The following is a 21,918-nucleotide window of genomic DNA, read 5'->3' as shown; positions in this document are numbered from 1 at the left end:
CCGCCACCAGGGTGTCCATCAGACCCAGGGCCAGGACCTCCCGCTGACAACCCTGAGGGCAAAACCTGATTGGGGGAGGGCAGCCTGACGGCTCAGCTAAGTCAACAGGGGGCCACGCAAGCAAGTCGGTGGTCCACGTCCAGTTTGAAATGAAGCAAAAAGACCAGATCTCACCGTGCCTCGTTCCTATTAAGGGTGAGTCATGTTTCGTGACGCTTCTGTTTTCCTTTTAAATCTGTCCCCACTGACTCCTGATGCAAATGTTCTTTCTTACCGTGGGTCCTGCTCAGAGAAGGTGGGCCCCTGGCTGATGCACAGCCTGCAGACAGGTCCTCCCCATGTCACCTCCTTTGGCCACTGCCGGAGGTGAGCCACCTGGGCCTCCTCCCTCCTTCTTCTCACCCCTCCCCTTTGTCACAGTCACCACCTGGGATTCACAAGTGCCTGGCTCTGCCACCTTCCTGGGGAGAAGCGGAACAGGACTCCCCGCTTTGCAGAGGCCCCCACAGGCTGCAGGAGTCTGGGCCCAGGCAGAGTAGGGCTGCCACGGCCGACTAAGGGCAGCCGGGCAGTGGGGCTGGATCTTGGAGCCACAGTGCTAGGCTAGGGTGGCTGCTGTATGGACGGGAAGCCTGGGAGTGGCAGACCTGGAAGGGGGTCCCAGCCCCTCAGGCACATGAGCACACAGGCCTGGCCTTGAGGGTCTACCAGAGCACAGCTCCTTTTGTGATCTGGGCTGGAGGTGAGGGAGAGCGTCCTTGGGACTGACACATAGGCACTCAGACGTCCTCAGCCCCCAACCAGCCTTGGGGACGGACCCATCCTGCCTGCTTCGCTATACCACAGGCCACAGCCCAGGTCACCTAGGGCAGGATCCACAGACCAACTCAGGGCTAAGAGAAGCCTGACTGGTGGGCATGAGGGCCTTGTCCATCTTTGGGTGCATGCCACTGGGGGCCTGGCCTCGAGGAAGGGGGGGACGGTGCTGCTAGCCTGGCTCCGTCATGACCCCCACATCTACTCTCAGGGAGGTGGGGGCTTAGCCTGGGGGCTCGCCTGACAGGCCTGCCTTGTTGGGACTCTGCCCTCGCCCTGTGCTTTCCAGGCCCGGGGGCGGTCAGGCTGGGAATGCCCACTTCTCCACCCACTCACCCGTCTGCTCAGGCCCTGGCCATCTGGAAGAGCCAGTGGGCACTTGGGCCGTTCTAGCCGCCTCTGCTGGGGCCCTGGTCAGGCTGCTTTCCCTGGCTGCTCGTACATCCCAGTTAGGTGAACCACGGCAACATTAGCAGAGGTGGCTCTGACGTCCTCAGCCCCTCTGCCAGGAGGCCAGGGTCTCTGCTGCTTGCAGACCTCCGTCATAGCCAACGGATCATTCCCGTCTTCTAACTGCCCCTGTGGGAGGTGCTCTTATGGCGCTCGTTAGCTATCATCACGACTGTGACAGTAATAGCGAATGTTTAGTGAGCACTTACTATGTGCCAGCTGCCATGCTGAGCTCCCCATGCTCATTAGCTCACTTTGTCCGCACGGCAAGTCCTGAGGGAGGGCTGCATAATCACAGCGATTATCCCCGTCTCACAGGCGTGTGAGCTCCCAGAAGTTACCTAACCTGCTATGAGTGTTGGAGCCGGGCGTGAGCCTCGGGCTGCCTGACTGGAAGCCCGGCTTTCAACCCCCTCATCATCCTGCTGTTGTCGCCTCACTGATAACCTGTGTTTACAGGTGACGAAGCTGCGGCTCCAAGAGGCAGCAGAGCCAGGACTGTAGCCCTGCTTCCTCCGACCAGGAGGCCCCGGGGGGCTGCCCGGCCCGCCTCACTACGGCACATTCCGGGGGCCTGGAGGCCCGTCTTCTGTTTTGGGCTAGGTTCTTCCTCCCAGGGTCTGGGGCATCCTCAGAGCACGGGAGAGGTGGACTGGACTCGGCGGGGGCGGGAGGCGCCGCCCCCTCCGGCATTAGCGTGGCCAGAAGCCCGCTGTGTTGTCCCTGCTGTCCCTGAGGGGCAGGGGGGCTCTACCTGTGTATTCAGGGAAGCAGATGGTTAGCGGGGACTTCTTGATCTTCTCTTCAAATATGTCCTTCTTGTTAAGAAACAAGATGATGGACGTGTCTGTGAACCATTTGTTGTTACAGATGCTGTCGAAAAGCTTCAGGGACTCGTGCATGCGGTTCTGCAACAGAGCGGAGAGGCAAGTGAGGGCTGGCGGTGCCCGGGGCCCTGACTCACCGCGGCCACCGACACAGCGGAACAAGCAAAGGAAAGGCCCACCAGCGTGGCTGAACGTACCACCGAGGGACAGAGACAGGGGGACCCACAGGACAAACGGGACACGGTCCCTACTTCATTCCACACGCAGACAGGCTGGGGCAGAGCAGGGCGGGCAGGATGGAGAATGCTGCCCCCCCACCCCCGGAGGAGGTCTGCCCTGGAGGGGGCAGAGAAGGCCCCGCAGGGGCTCCGGCTTGCGGACAGGACATGCACCATGCACGCAGGGACAGCACTGCCATCCAACACGTCTACACGGAACCAGGGGCCATGCAGACTTCTCTACTGGGATCCCATTCGGTTTCACCCGCGGGGGTGGGAGGGTGCACGCATTCCGTTGGGAAACATTAACCGAGGACCGAGAGATCCTCGAATTAATCCAGAGTTGGAAGCAGCCACCAGGGGGACAGCGTCTAGGGGGTGATCTTGCTGTGGCCTTGGTGCGGTTGGGGGATCGGGTTGGTTGGCTGGGCCGTGGCTGGGCCAGGGGCGGCTCTGGGGGAGCTTGTTGTTGGGGCTGGTTTCTCAGTAGAGCGGCCAGAAGAACCCCAAGAAGAAACCCAGCAAAACAGATTAAAACAGAAAGGAAGATAAAAACCCAGCGGAACACAGGAGAGAAAGAGAGAAAAATGGAAATATTGGTTCAACCAGTCCCGGGGCCAGGAGGTCAAGGCCAGCCCATCCAGAGGCCCCTACGCAGGCCGGCCTAGGCCACGGTGCCCGCCACAGTGCCCGGGGACTGGAGATGGAAGGCGAGGGTGGGCAGGGAGGGCATTCACAGCAAAGTCACCCAGCGGCGCCCTGACAACCTGGTGCTTTCAACTCTTAGCTGATGATTTCGCTTGGAGGGAGGCGCTTCATACCTGCCCAGCTTGGAGGGTCTCTCAGAATCTGCTCATGGTTTTGGCCTTGGTTTGGCAAGTTAAGGCCCTGCAGGCAGTGGTGACGGTGGTGACAGTGAAGAAATGGCGGCAGGCTGAGGCCCAAGGCCGCTGGAGCCACGGGCCTGAGGTAGAAGGCCAGGATATAACCCTCGGGGTGCTGGGGTGTAGTGGACAGGGAGGCCCGCTGGCAGGTGGGCAGCCTCCAGTCCCCGGCTCCTGGCCAGCCTCTAGGGGCCGCCTCCAGACACCTGTCCTGACAGTCCCAACTTCTGCCCCAGGCCGGGGGGGGGGGGGATGGTGGGCAGGGACGCGCAGGCTGACCCCAGACGAAGTCTGAGGACCAAGGACTGGCCAGCAGGGCCTAGCTTTTGCCTCCCGGGGGCCGAGCGTCCGTGTCCTCCAGCTTGTCCTTCGGCCACACGCTTGGCCAGAGTCCCGACAACGGTCATCTACTGTGCGCAGAGTCCTGAGTGCGGGTGTCTTTCTGGCTCCGCGTGTGGCGGGTGTCACGGCTGCCCGCCAGGCCGCTCTGCCACCACGGCCACTTTACGAAGGAGGAAGTGGAGAGGCGGCCCACGCTCGCCCAGTGGCAGAGGCGGGGCCAGGCCCCGGGCCACGCCCGTCTGGCTCCTCTGCTGCCCGATGCTGCCGAGTCCCAGACGCACAGACGAGTCCCGGACGCACAGACGTTTGCTTAGCTCTAGAGCAACGGTAGGTATCGTTCTTGCTGCCCCCGCGGCAACGAGCCGCCTGGTGAGCTGTTGTCATGTTGAGAAGCCCGTTCCTGCAGGGGCTGCTGCTCTGCCCAGGAGGTAGAGGCAGCCTGCTTTGGGGAGGAAAGGGCCCCAGCGAAGGCCCGTTCCTGGCCTTGGTTTCCCCACGGTCCTGGGCCTCGGCGCTTATGAAGAAGGGCAGGGGAAATGGGGCAGGAGGAGAGAGGAGGGAGGGTGGGAGAGGGACAGTAAAGGCAAGAAGCGAAGGAAGGCGCAGGCGCCTATGGGGAGAGCTCCCCAGGGGGTGCGCTCCACTCGTAGCAGGGCCGGACCAGGTGGGCAGACGGGGAGGGTACCGAGCACAGTGCCCACGGCTGCCCGGCCCCTCGTTCACTGCCAGCCCGGGGGCCAAGGAGCTTGGGGCCCTGTAGCTGTCGGACCCTTTGCTTCTGCCTGACGCTCCAGAGGCAAATGAGAGTCTGGCCCTGCGGCTGTCGAGCCCAGGACTCGGGTGTAAGCTGCGGGCAGCCCTGAGAGGGCAGCCGCAGGAGAGAGGGGTCCCTGTGCACCGCACCCCCCCCCCCCCCCCGCCCCCAGCTCTCTGCTTTCTTTGAAACCCGTGGCTGGTTAGCATCAGGTTCACTGTGCAGCCCTGCTTCTTACTCCCGGGTATTGGAGGGAGGAAGGACAAGGCGAGTGGAGCCCCGACCACGTGGGTGGCCTGGCAGTTCCAAAAGCACAGAGTTGGCCGGCGGAACAGCAAGAGATGTGCTGGGACCGTCCCCTGCGTAGGGACTCACTGTGGGGCCGGCCACGAACCGACCCCAGGCTGTGGGGTGGCCAGCGAGTCCGGGTCCAAGCACAGCCCAGGGTGTGCGTCCACCCCACCCCCAGCTCCAGTGATCTGAGGGGCCACAGCCCGCCGAAGCCCCTGAGAACAACAGCGTTACCAGAAAAAGCTCACAGCCGAGGCCCCAGGAGCCTTGCCCCTGGACGAGCCAGGGCTTCGGGGGCTTTGCCGTAACCCAACTCAGGGGCGCAGCTGTCCCTGAGCAAGGAAGGACGAGGTGGACACACAGGCACGCGGATCACCCACCCGCCCTGCCGACGGCTCCAGCCCCAGTCTGCCGAAAGCCTCACTGCTGTGCCCGTCCCTCCCCACTGCCCACAGCCCACCGGATCTGCGTCGCCGCGCTGTGTGGGGCCAGCAGGCCAGGACTGAGGAGGAAACAGACCCAGAGAGGAGACAAACTCGCTCAAGGCCCTACCATGATGACAAACGGCCTCAAACTCTCAGTGCCGACTTTGAGAGGCTCGGGGCTCCGGGTCTGTGTGCGCCGCCCGCAGCAGGAGCTGGCTCATGCCGAGGGAGTGACCCCACAGCCAGGACCCCGTGACCCCCGCGAGGTGCTGCGGGCTGGTGTCCGGGGGCCCCGCAGGTGCATCACGACAACACCCGGCTTCCCTTGCGGGCTCTGCAGACGGGCCCACTGCTTGGTGGACAGTCCCAGGGACAATACAACCACCAAGCTCAGTGCTGCTGTGCCAGAAACGGTTCCAAGTATTTCATGCGCGCTCTCATTCTCTCGCCAACGGCCCCCAACGTAGGTACTGTCGTTAACCCACTTTGACAGATAATAGTAACCGAGGTGGGGCGGGGGGCGGGGGTGCAGCCTGAATTGGGCAGCGAACCAGGAGCAGGCCCAGATCAGGCAGCACCCGTCTCCGTCTCCAGGTGAGGGCCTCCCTTTGAAGCCAGCCTGGTGTCCTCCGAGGCCCCAGACTGAGGGTGACGCACGGGTGACACAGGCGGGGACCGGGGCTGGCGTCCTCCAGCGGAGGGGCGCTGACCACAGTGCCGCATGCCCTGCCCTCCCCCTGCCAGCCCCGCACCTCTCTTGGCAGCGGCCCGGCCAGCGCGTGGGGCAGGCTGTCGGGGCAAAGAGCAGCTATTTCTGTCTTACGTACGCTCTTGCTCGACTGCAACCTTGATTTCTTTTAGGATTTGCTTAATTTTGTTCTGACCTGACGGCCTCTGTGACTCTGCCGTGTTCACTGAAGAGGCACTAAGTGCCTGAGTCCCAGAGGCTGCAGAAATGTTGGTCATCAGTCTGCACGCGGCCCCTGAGCTGGGGCGGGCTGCGGCCGCCCCTCCTGCGCTGGCGTCACGGGGCGTCTGCCTGGCCGCACAGTCGGGAGAGGGAGCGGCTGGCCCTGCCCCAGTGCCCCTGGGGCTCACCCCGCAGCAGAGTGCGACTGGGCCCCTCGGTGCCTCCACAGGCCGGGCGGGCCCGGGGCCACTCACCGTGGTCTCGTCTTCATGGAGCACCTGGTCATAGCCGCTGAGCGCGACACAGAAGATAATGGCTGTGACGTCCTCGAAGCAGTGGATCCACTTCTTGCGTTCAGATCGCTGGCCCCCGACGTCGAACAGCCTGGTGGGGAGACAGGGAAGCTGTCTGGGAGTGGTGGGCGGTGGGGCCCAGGCAGGTGTGGGGAGGCCTGGTCAAGCCCCGAGCCTGCCGAGAAACCCCACTTCAGGTGCTGACAGGCAGACCGTGGCCGTCGGTCCCGTGCCTGGGCTGTGCTCACATGCTGGGACTCGAGCGCCTGCCCTCGCACCTCGAGAACCGTACTGAGGGCTACGCCTCAGCCACCCCAGTAAAGGTCTCTGCGGGGCCCTCCTCTCAGGGCAACATGCACATCCTGTTCCTGGCCTTCCGAGTGTGTCTGCTCACGTCTGTGGTCTGGGCACACTCCAAACCAGCCTGGGGGGAGTCGGGCAGGTGGGGACTGTCACCTGTTTTGTGGAGGGAAAGGAAGGCCACAAGGGGTTAAGTGCCCACGGCCCCGGCGAGAGCTGGCACGGTAGGGCCCGGGTCTGACCCGGATGTGTCCACGGACACAGCCTCATCTCTGCTCTGTGCCACCCCTCCCTGGCAGATGGCTGCCTGCCGCTCCCCCTCCTGGCTTCTCCCTCTGCTCCACCGACACCCAGAAACCACATCTGGAAGGTAGGTGGGGGCAAGACAGGGACTTCCACGCCTCAGTGCGTGGAGGTGACCCCAGGTGGGGACACGACTCTCCGGGAGGGCCCAAGAAGTCCAGCCGCATGCCTCAGGCCTCTGTTCTGAGGTGCTCTGGGCTTCTGGACTTGAGTTGTGTTTTGTGCTTGGGGACAGCCTTGCTCTCAGGCCTCGGTTTCCCCACATGTACTCGGAGACGGTGGGTCAGCTGATCTATGAGCGCCTTCTAGCTCTGAGGTAATCTGGGTCATCGGGTCTCACAGATTTTCTTACACTTACCCGTCATTCCCTCCCCCTCCTCACGGGTAGGTCTTTGAGGGGCTACCCCCTCCTCAGAAGTCACCCAGGCACAAGACTACCGCCCTTTGTCTACTCAAATCCTCTGTTCCTTGGAGACTCACTCTAGAACGCTGCCTCTTCCCTCTTCATCCTAGGCCCCGAACTTGGTAGAAAACAGACACACAGACAGGTCCCTTCTCATATCTACTGTCTGTCCCCACTGCAAAGCCCCCCAAGGCGGGGCGAACACTGGGTGTTCCAGACAAGACAAGGCAGAGAGGCTGGTGGCTCCCATCTGTCCCGGTGTCCTCACCAGGGTTCGGGAGGCTCCCCGGGCCTCACCTGAAGTGGAGGTTCTTGAATGTGAAGTGGGTTTCCACGATGCCAGTGGTTTTGACCCTGGTTCGGAGGATATCCTGCTCGGTGGGCTGGTAGTCAGCGGCCCCGATCCGATCCAGGCTGTCCAGGTAGCTGGGGATGGCAACACACAGGGGCCCTGGAACAAGCCAGCCCGGCCCTGGCCAGCGCCCCCTGGGGGCCAACCATGGAAGGGATGGTGCCCCCCCCCCCCCATCCAGGGGCCTGTGTTGGGGGGAGAGAGTGGGAGGTGCCCACGGAGGAGGGGAAGCTTACTTAAGTCCTGGCCTCACATTCTCAAAGAGCCTCTCACTGAGTCAAGGGCTGTGTGTGTAGTTCCAGATGCATTTAGAGAAGCTCAAACTTTTTCTTTTTTTTTTTTAATTTTTTTTTTAATGTTTATTTATTTTTGAGACAGAGAGAGACAGAGCATGAACAGGGGAGGGGCAGAGAGAGAGGGAGACACAGAATCTGAAACAGGCTCCAGGCTCTGAGCTGTCAGCACAGAGCCCGACGCGGGGCTCGAACTCACGGACCGCGAGATCATGACCTGAGCCGAAGTCGGACGCTTAACCGACCAAGCCACCCAGGCGCCCCTAGAGAAGCTCAAACTCTTACATGAGACCGTTTGTAGCGCTGTTTTGTCATGTCTTCCTCTTCAAATAATAGTGGCCAATAGTTACGTTCAACTCTTTACATTGTGATCGGGTTTCATCCTTAGTTTTCCTGAGTTCAATGTACCATTTCATCAATTAGAAAACCAACGGTCAACAAAAGCCAAGTACCTTGCCCAGCCGTGCGCCCGGGCTCGAAGGCAGACATCTAGCGCCGGGTCCACCTCTTCACAGTACTCTAGAGTGCTTCCAGAAGGCCCTCTGGGCATCCGCCCACCTTTCCACCCTTGCTCAGAGTCTACTGGGGCATCTGCCGCACCTTCCCATTGGTGCCCTTGGAAGGGAGGCTCAGAGGTCACACAGCTGGGCAGGGGCTGGGCCTTGCGGACCGCGTCTTTGGCATTGGGGCTCTCTTTTCTATCACCACTCGCTCTGGAGACAGACCAGGCCTTTGCATTTTACCCGCCCAGGCCGAGCACCCAGAAGGGCTTTGGGGGTCTGTATGGGTCAGGCCTGAACCCAAAGTTGGGGTGGGAGCTGGAAAACCAGGAATGAGGGAGGTGAGCCAGGCCTGAAGGCCATTCAGTGACCCACAAGGCTGGCTGGGCCATCCACCCCTTGTGCTGGGGGAGAAGCACACACAGCCCACAGGGGAGGAGCCCCGAGGGTCCAAGCCACAGGACGACGTGGGGTCCCGGGTTGCCAGTGGAAGGGGCTGTGCTTCATTAGCACCAGCCCCGGGACATGTGGGGGCCAGCTCCTTGGCTTGAGGACGTTCATGGGGCTGAAGGGTGGGGCGGCTTCACCAATGAGGGTTTCTACTGGTAAACCAATAGTCCAGGCCTGCCTCAAATCCTTGTGAGGATTTTCCCTAAGGAAATAAAACTGAATGCTGGGTTCCTAGGCAGAGGAGGCATAAGCTCAAAGTCACGCTGCAAAAAGGAGACACTGCTAGGCTTTGAGCCCGGGTGTGCCTGACTCCAGATACTGTGCTCTTAAACAGGCCTCCAGGCCTCCTCTCCTCTGTGGACCGAGGGGAGCAGCGGCCGCAGAGCAGACCTGGAGGCTCTGGCTGCCTCATCGTATCCTCGCCGGGCCCGTGGGGGCGTCTGGGCTCCGGGCTCAGCCTGGAGGAGCTCGTCCCAGCCCTTCCCAATCCTCCTAACCCCTCTGGGCATGGCCCTCCCCCCACTCCCCTGGCCTCTGCTCAGGAGCCACGTTGGTTTTGAAATGACCCTCGTTCTGTTGTCTCCAGCTGGACACCAGGGCTGCAAGCCTCTAGTCTTGGCACCCCCGTCCCAGCCGGGAAACCTCCTTTAGACAGAAAATCTGGCCCTCCGTCTCTGTGCTGGCCGAGCCTCGCCCAGGGAGATGGCCGAGGGAGAGGCCTGCTGTATATTCCACCTACCCATCGTCCCGGGTGCTGGGAGGAGACCACAAGCAAGACCAACACAGTCCTGCCTTCCCGGAGCCTACGTGTGTGTGTGTGCGTGCGCATGTGAGATAATTAACAGCTAAGTAAGGTACAGAGCATATCAGGAGGAAAGACTCAGGCGGCTGGTAAGGAGGAGGTCTGTGGAGGGCTGCTATCGGACAGAGGGTGGCTGGGGAAGGCAGGATGACACTGGAGTGGAGACTGAGGGAGCCGGCTCGTGCAGAGGCCGTCCTGCGGTGGAGGAGGAGCCTGGGACGCAGACACGGGACAGGGGTGGGGAGGTCGGAGGCACGTGTGGCAGGAGAAGGGCTGTGGGACTGGAGTGGGGTGACGGAGGCAAGGGTGGGGCACGGCTGGTAGGCCCGTGAAGTGACTCTAGGCACCTCGGCTTTCACTCTGAGTAGGACAGGAAGCCTCTGGGAGGTTCTGATGAAGAGTGTTGGAATAATGGCTCTGGTGCCGTAAGGACAGCAGATCGGGAGGGAGGAGTAGGGACACCTGTCGGGAGGTTGTTGAAGCCGTGCAGGGGAGAGAGGCCGTGGCAGGTCACACCACAGTGGCAGCTATGCAGGGGCCTGGGGGAGGGTGGGGTGTGGGACGCAGAGCCCATAAAAGCCGCCTCCTCGTGGTGTGACAAAGCTGCACTCGGTGGGAGGAAGAACAGAGGCAGAGCAGGTCTGGGGTGGTTGGGAGCCAGGAGTCAGGGGGCACGTACGAATTTGAGATGTGCTGAGGTGTCCAAATGGACACCGAGTAGGCTGAACTCGGGAGGGAGGGCTGGGCTGGTGACATAAATGAGATCTGTCCGGGTGTGTGAGGAATTCAGGGCGACGAGGCTGGAGATCACCCAGGCACTCTGCATAGACTGGAAGAGGTTCAAGGACTCCAGTGAGGGCACAGGCGGAGGGCGGGGAGGTGACCGAGAAAGGGTGGCAGGCAAGGAAGCCTGAGGCACCACCCCCTCCCTGGGGGCACCGTGAGGAGTGGGCTCCAGGAGGCAGTCAAGAGCCCGAGCAGTCCTAGCAAGGGTGTGGGAGCACAGCCTGAGGGGTGGGCTCCTGAGAGAGGCAGGAGAAAAAACAGTCCTAACCAAACCATGGAACTGGCTTGTACAGCCCCTGCTTGGACGGGTGCTCAGATTTCTGGGCTTCTGGGGCCTGTCTCAGGATCGGTCAGAGGGGCGAAGGGAGAGTCTGCTCTGTTCACAGAGGCCTGGGTGCAGGGAGACAGTGAGAGCCTGCACAGGAGCCTGGCCGCACCAGCCCTGGTATCCTCACCTGCCAGTGAGGTGACCGGGCTGGGGACCTAGTGACAGGCTCTGGGCCTTGGGGAGCCACTCACACCATCCCCCTGGAATTGTGCCCTGAGATGGCCCAGTGGGGCTCCCTCTCTCTGTGTCACAACAAACCCACTGTTAACTGTTTTCATATGTCGCACCCAGGATTCAGTCAGAAGAGGAGATCTGGCTGCTAAAACCACAACAGCAAAGCCACACCCTGGACCAGGAAGTGTTTAAGCCCTTCTGAACCTGACTGCTGTGGGCCCCTGCCCTTGCCTGCCCTGGGACCCTGTTCCAGAGACAAACACGCAGAGAGAAGAAGGCTGATTTCCTCAGCTGACTTGGGGAGTTGACAAATACTGACTCAAGTTTCTTATTTAAAGTAATGAAAGTAACCACCAGAAGATCCACAAATAATGCCCTAACTAGCAAAAAACTGGAAGCAGGGAAGACACATGGAAGACAGGCAGGTTGGAGGGTCAGGTTTTCCTGGACAACACTGGGACAAAGAAATGGAAATAGTTAAAAGTTGGAGGGGGACAGGCTTGGGAGAATTTACTATTAATTTTATATCTCTCTATACTGTTAAACATTTTTTTTTTTTGCAATGAATTCATGTTACAATTCAATGGACAATAACTTAAGTGGAGGGCACAATTGAGGGCATCAAGGGGAGTGGGGGATGGGAAGTCCCTGGACTTGGGCCCAGCAGGGGCAGGGAAGGGGAGAAGGAAGCAGGACTCTCTCCCCACTGGAACGTCTTAGGAGGAAGACACAGATCTATTGGAGGAGTGACCTGAGTGTGGACACAAACCCCTGGGCTCGCACCCTGGCCCACCAATGTGTCCCTGGGGGCTCACCCGGGCCTGGGGCCTGGGTCCCTACCACCTGGGGCTCACGGGGCCTAGCACTTACCCAGTAGACAGTCTAAGTGTGCAGAAATGGGAGATGCTTTGGCCTTACTCAAGTCCCTAGTTGGGCCAACAGATGAGGCCCAATGTTCATCAGCAGCTGCCATTTTCTGGGCCCCAGCTTCTGCTATGTAGCAGGGTTTCTCAGTCTCAGCACTACTGACATTTGGGGCCAGATAATTCCTTGCTATGGAGGGCTGTCTTGTGCACCATAGGATGTTCAGCGGCATCCCTGGCCTCTGCCCACTAGAGGCCAGGAACACCACCCTAGTCAGAACAATCAAGACTGTCCCCAGACATTGCAAAGGTCTCCTGGGGGCAGAGTGGTCCTGGAAGAGCAGCAGGGGTGAGGATGGCTGAATCAGATCAGTGTCGGGGCGCACACGGCCTAAGATCGTGGGTTTAAGCCCAGGGTCTCCCACTGACAACCTGGGCACAAGGCTGCGAAAGTGGGTGTCGTCCCAACATCTCCAGGACAGAAGACATGTTCCCAACCAGTGTGGACCATTCCCAGGGGTGTGGAGCCTCCAATCTAGGGAACAAGGGCATGTAACCCCAGGGAAGCCAGAAGTGACAAAGCTGCTGTCACAGGAAGAGACCCCCCACCCCCACCCCACCAACCCTGCAGGCCACTTTCTCGGCCTCTCCTGTCTTCCCCTTCCAGCGCTCTCTGGCTGTCACTGAGCCTCCTCCCTCTCCTTCCCTTTCCTTCTCTCTTCTCTTCTCTAACACACTATCAAAGGATGTCTTCCATTATTTCCTTATTTTTAATTTTAAAGATAGAGGAATGGAAAGTTTGCCTCAAATGAAACAAAATGCCATCACGTAAATTATTTTCTGCCTCCATGGCTCTCGATTTGTACTTATGGGGTCCGGGCTTCTCCAGGGGGGAAAAATGGTCATTCTCCTAAAGACCTTCCTTCTGCAGTGCCAAGCCCTGCCCTCTGGGAGCCCCGCGGTTAGCGGTCTCTTGTGTCCTCCACCTCCCTGGCCTCGTCCTCATCCAGGGGGTGGGAGAAGCCCTTTCCCATTCCTTCCTGACGCCTCTCCTGACACCCGAGACGGAACATCTCACAGCACTTCTGACCTCAGCCACGGACCCCCCCTGGCCGCCGTCCCCGTCCCCTTCCACGCTCACATCAGCGCCCCGCTGGCGGCCTCCCCGGGCCCGAGACACTCACTATTTGGCGGAATCGTTGAGCTGATACTCCCGAGACCTGTTGAAGCATTCCTGGATTCCTGAGTCACCCCAGAGCCGCATCATGGCCGAGAGCAGTTCTGCGGAGAAGGGCTCGGTGTCTTCCATCCGGCTCACCACATCACACACCATCTTGGCGTCGGCCTGTGAGGGGAGATGACGGTGGCTCTGAGGCTTCGGTGGGGTCAGAGCCCTGGCCGGGCACCTGCCGGGGCCCCGGGACAGCGGCTCAGCCCTCAGCCCGCTCAGGAGACGTGAGCCACCAGACACAATCTGGACACATCCTGTGTCCGAGGCCCCCGGGGGGGAGTGGACTCTCTGGAGAGTCGGAGGCTCTTGGAGAAGTCCCAGCACCTCACCATCCCCAGTACCTCGTGCACACATGTAGCACTTAACAGTTTACAAAGGACGCTACAGGGCACACTCACTCTTTGCTCAGAATTTCACAAGCACCTCATGAAGGAGCGGCGGGCGACCGTGTTAAAGGGCCTGGGTCTTCACCCCTGCCCATGTGCGTGGCCTTTGCCTGTGTCTTTGCGGTCCCTGCCCCCTGGAGGTAGAGCGGATTTCCTCTGTGCCTGACTGTGAGTGGCTGTGGGACAGGGTCCAGCCCTTCAGAGGCCTTGTGTGGTCCCACCTGTCCCGCTGGGCCTCCGTCCAGGCTCTCCTGGTCACTCCAGGAAGAGGATCAGGGACGCGCGGAGCACAGCTCAGCCGCCCTGGGGTCTCTGATCCCCAGCGGAACCCCTGCCTCATGAAGGGAAAGAATTGCCATTGTAAGTGACTGAGTTAGGGAAAGTTTGTTAGTACTATTGTGTGGCGATAACTAGTCACGGTGTTGCTATTCCCACTGTACAAGTCAGGAAACTGAGGGCCAGAGAGGGGAAGGCACTCGCCTATGCTCACAAGAGGAAAGTGTCAGAGCTGGGACTCAAGATCAGGAGAGTCCGACCCCAAGGCCAGCCTCCGTGAGGAGACCCACATGTGCCGAGAGCAGCTGTTGACTGACTGTTACCTCTCATGGCAATTGGTGCCTGGCGCAGGGGGCACACCAAGGGTGACAGGCATTAACCAGAAAGGTCTGCGACAGAGCCTTGCTCGGATCACTTTCCTGACCCAACAGCGGGAGACAGCCACCGTGTGGCCCGGCCCCTCTGGGCCCAGAGGGCTCTGAAGAACAACTCTGCCCTGTGGCTGCCGCCTGCCCCGGGTCCCTGGCTCTTCGTAGGTGCTGTAACGGCCTAGCGCTGGGCGGCATTCCAGCGGTGGGGAGAGAGGTGTGGCTGGGAGTGCAGGGCCAGGCGAGAAGTGGGCGTGGCCGCACGCTGGACCCCTCGTGTTCAGAAGCCCACAGTCCCTCGGGGCCCAGGCCAGCTTCCTGGGCAGGTCATGGGCCTAGGAAGGCAGGTGTGGGAAGCTGAGGCCAGGAGCGGGCAAACGGGTGAACTGCGGCTGGCAGGCACAGGCCCTGCTCTGGGCCGGCTGTGTTCCTTCCTTGGGATTTTTCGGTAGGGCAAGCCTAAGGGGTTGTGCCCCCAGAGTCAGTGGTGTCACCAAGACCCGTGTCCCACTCCCGGAGAAGCCCCTAAGCGTGAGGCTACCAGAAAGAAGCAGGAAGCCATGGTGTTCAGGCCCCCTCATCCTCTCCGCAGCCTGGCCCCTCATACATCCCAGGCCCCAGACAAGACGTAGAGCACTGACAGGGGCAGATCCAGGGAGCTGAGTGGGTGCAGGGCAGAGTGGGCAGCGCTGTATGCGTCAGCACCCCTGGGACCCCTCTTCCAGCTGCCTTTCCCCCAGTTTCAGCGTGCACGGCTGGAGCCCATGGTAAGGCTGAGCCCTTGCTGGGGGTTGGGAGTGGGGTGCCCCAGGCCTGCCATATCCTTGACCTCCTGGGTTCTCTGGCGTCGGGTTTTCTATTCATGGGCATGGTAATCATCACTAGCCCGTCACTCTACTCTCAAGTCCTTTCAACACCCAGTCCTCCAACTGAGCTAGAGGAAACACAGACTACTTCATCCGTGGCATGTGGTTCAAGAAGTGAGGGAAACTGCTGGAAATCTGCCGGTGGGCCTTGGGGTGGGAGAGACACAAAGGAAATGAGGTTAGCACCTGGGCACTGCGTGGCTGACAAAAGATTCTGCACAAAAGGTATGTGGGGCCAAAGCCTTCTGTGGAGACTTTCCAGAACTGAGCTATGTAGCGAGGTAGCTATTTATGTGTCAGAGGCCCGTCTACTGCAGAAGGTAGATGGGAAAGTTCCGGCGGCCGTCTACCCTGGGAAGCAAGCTACCGTTGGCCTGCGGGCTAGCAGCCCAGGCCACAGTGCTCCCTAGGGTTCCCGTCCCAAAGACCCCAGGCTTCGGATTCCCGAGTCACCCACGGCGGACACGGAGGGCTGCCCGCCAAGAGGGGCAGGACTGTGTCGGAGAGGCATCTCTGCAGCATCTGAGCCTCCCCTGGGACACGACCTGGAAAGCTGGCCCTGGCGCCTGGGTGATGGGCACCCCGGGCAGGGAGTGACTCAGGCAGGGTGGGTGAGCAGGGGTGCTGCCTCCACCTGGGGCTAAAAAGAGGCCTATGAATCAGGGGCCAACACGCTGATGCTGCTCCCGAGTGCCTGGTGACCTTGGGAAATCTCGGTCTCCCTCAGCTCGCCGTGTGCCGTCTGTCCTATTTGTGGAATGCGGCTGGGGAACCTGGCCAGAGTGCTCCCAGCTTCCTCCGGTGGGCCCCACCTTCGTAGTTTCTGCCTGATCTGTGAGAAGGGAGTCAGGACGGGGTTGGGGGGGAGGGGTGGGGGTCGGGCGAGACTCTGCTGGGTGAGAGACACCCTCTGATCTGAGTGCCTTGGAGCTGCACCCCGCGAGGTGTGGTCTATAAACCGCTCTGAACCCTCGGTTGCCCCACCCGTGTCCTGGAGTCTGGCAGGATAGGGCACAGCTCGGGGAAGGCCGGGACAGGTGGCATGCTGGGGGTTCTCCAGGGGATAGCCCAGGGTCTGGAGCCGTCCCAGTTCCATCTCCTCCCCGAGGTGTGGTGGTCGGTGGGGGGGTGGGGGGGGGCTGTGCTGGCAGCACCCTCGACCTGCCCTTGCTGTTTCTCCCCCCAGCTCAGCGTCTGGCCCCACCACTGGCCCAGCTCCTCAGACTCAGCCTAGGTGTCACCCTTGGTTCCGCTGCTGCCCTTCCACGTCCCGTGTCCCGCCGGCTTTTCCGGCAGAGCTGTTTTCAGTCAGACCACTTCTCCCCGTCTCCTCATGCACCCGTACCTCCCTGGGTCCCAGCAAGCACCGTCTTTCTCCTCCCAGCTGCCCTCAGTCCCCTCCCAAGCACTCCCTGCCTCCCTCTCCTCTCTCTGGTCTGTTCCTCACACGGCAGCCAGCAGGAGGCTGTTAGTTTCCTCTTGACATAAAGTCTCCCCTTAGAAAAAGAACCGAACGCACTGACACCCAAGTAAAAGTCTGCATTTCCTGACTTCGCTGGCAGCTCGGTGTGACCCAGTGACAAGTTCTACCCAATGAGACATAAACCAAAGGGGAGTGCCCTATTTATGTGTGTACGTACGTACGTATGTATTTATTATTTTAGAGAGAGAAAGCAAGCGAACAGGGATGAGGGACAGAGGGTGAGACAGACAGAATCCCAAATAGGCTCCATGCTCAGCAGAGAGCCTGACATGAGGCTTGATCCCAGGACCCAATCAAGAGTCGGTTGCTCAGCCGACTGAGCCACTGGGGCACCCCCAAGGATGTCCTTTTTAAAGGGAAGTTGTACCCTTTTCTCTCACTTCCTCCTTCCTGAAGCTGGAACTTAGATGTGATGGCTGGAGCTCTAGCAGCCAACTTGGATCGTGAAGACAAAGTCTATACCCTAGGGATAGTAGAACAGCGATATGAAAACAGCCTAGGTCCTTGATAACTCTGTAGGCACCCCATGCCTTCTGGATTTTCTTTTTTAATTTAAAATTAATTTATTACTGAGGCGCCTGGGTGGCTCGGTCAGTTAAGCATCCGACTTCAGCTCAGGTCATGATCTCATGGTTCGTTGGGTTGGACCCTCCGCGTTGGGCTCTGTACTGACAGCTCAGAGCCTGGAGTCTGCTTCAGATTCTGTGTCTCCCTCTCTCTCTCCCCCTCCCCTGCTTGCTCTCTCTCTCTCTCTCAAAGATAAATAAACATTAAAAAGTATATTAAAAAAATAAAATAAATTTATTATTGAAGTCATTATTTTCCAGGGCTCAGATATTCACAGTCAAACCTAATCCAAATGAGTACAATAACTCTCCCTGTTGAGACTCTTTCAGTGGGCTCTCATCAGGCCTAAATTCCAAACTCATTACCTTGGCTTCCAAGCCCCCACCTACCCCTGCGTTCCAATCTCCTCCCACCTTTCGTGGGACTCTCTCATGGGGCTCCAAACACACAGCCCTTCTTTCTGCTGCCCAGGTAAACCAGGGTCATCCCACCTCACGGACCTGTGCCTGGGCTCCTCCCATCTCAAAGGTCACTTCCTCAGGAAAGCCCTCCTCGATGCCCCCAGGCAGAGTCTATTCCCACAGCGCACCGACCACACATGTCACAGCTGGTGTCACAGGTGCCTGTTCCTCAGGGCAGGGGGTTTCCTGATTTTTCACAGTACCCCAGGTCTCACACCGTACTTTGTACAGAGCTGGCGCTCAGCAACATTTGTGGAACGAACAGGCCCTTGGCATTTTATCGGGCACAGCCCCAAGTTCTCACTCCCTCCCCTCTAAGTTCCCTGACTCTTCTCATCTGGTTGATTTCGCCAATATTTATAGCTAATTTAATCATCACAGTAACTGCAGGTCGCCACCCCATTTAACAGATGGAGAGACGGAGGTTCTGAGGTGAGGGAATGGGCCCGAGCCCATGCAGCTAGTAAGTAGGACAGCTTGGAGCCAAGGTCAACCTTCTCTACTGGCTTCTAGTCAACAGCCTCTTTACCTGAGGCCCGAGCCGAGGACTCACTCGTCCCAGCCCAGCCCCCTGAACAGAAGGGAAGGAGATGGGTAAGAAGGAAGGGTACGAAGGGTCAGGCTTGGAAGGGGAGGAGGGACCTTGCCAATTTGCTCTGGGGCACTGTGGAGGGTGCGAGGCTGGGCCTAGCCCTGCGGGTGCCAAGCTTAACAGCAATTAATAGAGCCAGGGAAGGCCCTTGTCCCTTTGTCTGCCTGTCTTCCGGGGCCCAGGGGATGGTGCTCACACTGGGCCCGACCTTCCCATCCAGGTCTCCTCCTGGGCCAGTAGCGGGAATGTTTTCCAGCACCTCTGCCTCTGCTACAGTCCCCACGGTGCTGTCACCTCTTGCCACAGAATGCCCGGCTGTCTAGGCAATAGAAGTATGACAAACCACGCAGGGGTCCTCAAGACAGGCTCACCGGGTGGGACCTACAGAGTTGTACTCAGTGGAGAATGCTGAGGCTAACTTCTGTGGAAAGCACGCGCTGTGCTCTCGCCAGGCAGTGTGAGAGATGGCGGTGGCCAGCCTGGAGGTGGCAGCTCCCTGCCCCCTCCCTCGATCCCATTCTGCCGGACAGCTGCCCTCTCTACTGAGATGCCTTCCACCCCTTGTTTTCTGGTGCTAGAGCCCCAGCCTCCCTGCAGGAGAGACTGTCCCCTGACTCAGCCTGAGCAATTCGGGTGGAGCTGACTCTGTCCCCTGCTTCCAGCAGTGGACACATGGTCGGGGCCCGGCCAGTCATCCCGCTGGTCTCAGTGAATAGTTTGGGGTAGACAACGCATCCATATTTGTTCAATTAGACGACAATCAGTCTCACTGGCCCAACCAGCCCCAGGACATTTGTAGGAACTTTTAGGAAAGAGACACCTGACTGTGGAGCCAACACTGAGGAAAGCAGAGCTGAGAGAGGGAGACACCCCGAGACCCGATAACCTGTCGGCACCTGGATCCAGCTGTGCCTGCAGTCACATATACCTCTGGCTTTCCAGTCACTTGAGTCAACCCCTTGATGTTTTTTTTCTTTTTTTTCCAAATCCTGTCGAGGATGTATTTTCTTTGTCTGTTTTACTTATGCATTTGTACCCCCAAATAGTCCTGACGATTCCACCTCCTGGTCTGCTGAGACCGTCAGGCCTACCTCCCATTACTGGGACCCACGCAGCTCCTCTGACCCCTCGCCTCTTAGGTTGTGGACCCCGTTCTGGGTGCAGTGCCTGCACACTGTCCTCGGTTTCCTGTGTGTGTGGCTGTAGGCGTGTGGTGCGCACCGGCCGCATGTTGGACACTAGAGGCAGGTTGGCGGGATTGTGGGAACAGCTCTGCAGGGAGTTTAATTAGGCTGCTCACGGACCTGCGCGTCTGACAGCGCCCTGCACAGCCGAGTGCGAGGCAAGACATCCTGCACCGTGTGGCTCTGTCACACACCAGCCCGCCTGGCCCCCAACCACTAAATGCCTGTAGTGCCCCAACTGTCACCACTAACAGAAACGCCTCGCATACGTCCAAGAGGCATCATGGCACCGCTTCCCTCAGGGTCACAGCGAGGGAGCCATGTGCCAGGCCGGGGCCAGGGAAGCGGGCCCCTGCCGCAGGGGTGAGGGAGCGGCCCCTCTCGCCACCGCCGCCCCCACTGGCCCAGGGCCCCGCTGCAGAGAGGAAGGGAGGGCTCCCCCCTGTGTGTGAGAGAGAGGCCACGGCCGCCCAGCCGCCTCAGGTGCATGGGCCTGGGTGGGGTGGGCTGACAGTTGCTGAGTGTCCAGAACGCACCCCCCCTCCCCGCCCACCACTCTCCGCCAGCTGGGACTCTCTGGCTTAGTGCCCAGCTCTCATGCCACCCACCCCTCTGGGGGTCCCCTCTGGCCCCTCCCTCCCCAGGCTCCCGGCCCTGCTCCAGGCAGCCTTCTGGGGGCCTCGGCCACAGGCTTGGGAGCCCGTCTGGGCTTTAATCTTTCTGAGGCTCAAAGCCCTCACCTGAGAAATGGGCATTACAGAACCATCGTTTTCTTCACAGGGCTGTCGTGTGACCAAACGGAAGGCATGAGCACAGAGATGAAACTGAGGGGTGCCGCTGCCCTACCCCCCCCCCAAGCTGCTGGGGGGGCCACAGAGAGACAAGGAGGCCAGCCTGCCTGCTCTTGTGATGCCCACGTGTGTGTGTGTGCGTGCGTGTCGTGTGTAACGGGGTCGAACATTCTGAGGCACGGCCAGATAGTGTGTTCAGCATGTGAATGTGGGTAAGGCACCATTCTGGGCACCTCAGGGTCAGGAGGCTCTGGAGAGGCTGTGCAGAAGATACCCGGAGACTCTTTTTTACCACGTCAATGCTTTTTGTTTGTTTGTTTTTAAGAGAGAGAGCATGAGTGGGGTAGATAGGTAGAGGGGCAGAGGGAGAGGGAGAGGGAGAGGGAGAGAGGGAGGGAAGGAGAGGGAGAGAAAATCTCAAGCAGGCCCCACTCTCGGTGCGGAGCCGGACACGGGGCTCAATCCCACGACCCTGGGATCATGACCTGAGCCGAGATCAAGAGTTAGATGCTCAAGCGACTGAGCCACCCAGGCGCCCCACCACATCAGTGATTTAAAAACTGCATTAACATGGTGTCTTGCTCATAATGCTGACATACAAATGGCCTGAAGCTGCTCTAGGTGGAGGCGAGGTACTGCTGGGACGCCCACAACTCTGGAGAACCCTCTTGGAAAACCGCATCCGTGAGCATCTGGAGAAAGGGGTGGGCAGGGAGGGGGGGCATGTGGAGACAGGGCCCAGGAGACTTCTCCATCGCCGGGTGGGGTGGGAAGCTCAGCACAGGATGCTTCCCAGAGGCGGGCTGCCTCGGGCCACTGCCGGGGAGCAAGCAGGGTGCCAGGGGGGTGCTGGGGCGGCTCTGCCCCTCAACTGATAGTACACAGGGGTCCTCACTGTGGTATACAGGCCAGAGGCCTCCCACGACAAGGTCTGTGCTGCTGGGGACTGGCCACGAATGTGCTTGGGAGGCAGCACCCGAGACCCAAAGGGACAATCCGGGCACTGTCCGTGCCGTCAGTGGGACTGCACACTGGCGTCCCGGAGTGGGGGGCTCTACTTCCAGAAGGCCATCTGCAATCAGCCAGCTGGTTCCAGGAGCCGGAACCGGTACTACAAGGAGGGGTGAGGGCTCCCAAGGTCATCGGGGCCTTTTCCACCTGCCACCCGCGCCTCCCGCCCCCCCCCCCCCCCCGGAGCTCCCAGCTGCCGGGCCCGAAGCCAGATCCCTGCACTGACTTCTCCTGCCCTCGCATCTCGCGCTCAACCCCCGCCAAGACGTGGCTGGTGCATGTCTGCGCCGTGCCACACTGGGGGGTGGCCGTGAGTGCTGACCACGGGAGGCTGGCGCCAGCCCAGCCGAGCCATTGAACGCACACCACACACTTCCATTCACCTGCCAGACACTGCCAGGCGCTTGAAGTGCTCAGGTGCATTCATCAGCTGAAACTGGGGCGGCAAACTGCACTTTTAATTTGATCCTTCGTTCTTCAAAACCTTTCCCTTCTCTTCAGGGCAGTGCGCGCTTTTCAATCAACAGCCGCAAAAAGGCTTGGAGCTACGGTACAATAAAAAGCCTCTGCCCTCACAGGCGATGGGATGCAAAGGATGTGGTGGGGAAGTGAACAGGGCTTTTCAGTGAGGCGACCCAGGTTCACGTCCTGGCTCTGCAGCTTTCTAGCCCCGCGACCTTGGACAGCCCAACTGGACCTCTCTGAGCCTCCGTTCCCTGATTAGTTCCCACCTCCCAGGGCTGTCTGTGCAGATGAACCAGGCTAAGGATATGACACAGCTTTGCAACATAAAGAGCCCTGCAAATGTTCATTATTGTAAGCAAAGATGAAGTCCCTCAGACACAAACAACAAGCTGACATAAAATAAGCCTGCTTTTGTACAAGACTTTTCAGGCAAGCATGATCCTCTTGATAACAATAATCATAGTAATTATAAT

At 59.8% G+C, this 21,918-nt stretch overlaps 1 protein-coding gene across 3 annotated transcripts in view; it reads right to left on the bottom strand.

Moving 5' to 3' along the window:
• Positions 1 to 21,918, bottom strand: part of GNAO1 (G protein subunit alpha o1) — a 170,599-nt gene that overhangs the window by 12,722 nt on the left and 135,959 nt on the right. For 2 of the 3 annotated variants that reach the window (XM_011290156.4, XM_011290155.4), the window contains exons 4-6: positions 12,949 to 13,109; positions 7,514 to 7,642; positions 6,172 to 6,301 (exon numbers count right to left, since the gene is read on the bottom strand). In XM_011290156.4, coding sequence (XP_011288458.1) covers positions 6,172 to 6,301; positions 7,514 to 7,642; positions 12,949 to 13,109 — 420 coding nt within the window. Of the gene's footprint in view, positions 1 to 2,020; positions 2,175 to 6,171; positions 6,302 to 7,513; positions 7,643 to 12,948; positions 13,110 to 21,918 lie in introns of all 3 variants that reach the window. The other variant, XM_011290154.4, reaches the window with a different exon arrangement.

The sequence above is a fragment of the Felis catus genome, chromosome E2, assembly GCF_018350175.1.
Source record: "Felis catus isolate Fca126 chromosome E2, F.catus_Fca126_mat1.0, whole genome shotgun sequence".
NCBI classification, from domain to species: domain Eukaryota; kingdom Metazoa; phylum Chordata; class Mammalia; order Carnivora; family Felidae; genus Felis; species Felis catus.
The sequence above is the reverse complement of the archived record's forward strand: the minus strand, read 5'-3'. Positions and strand labels throughout refer to the sequence as shown.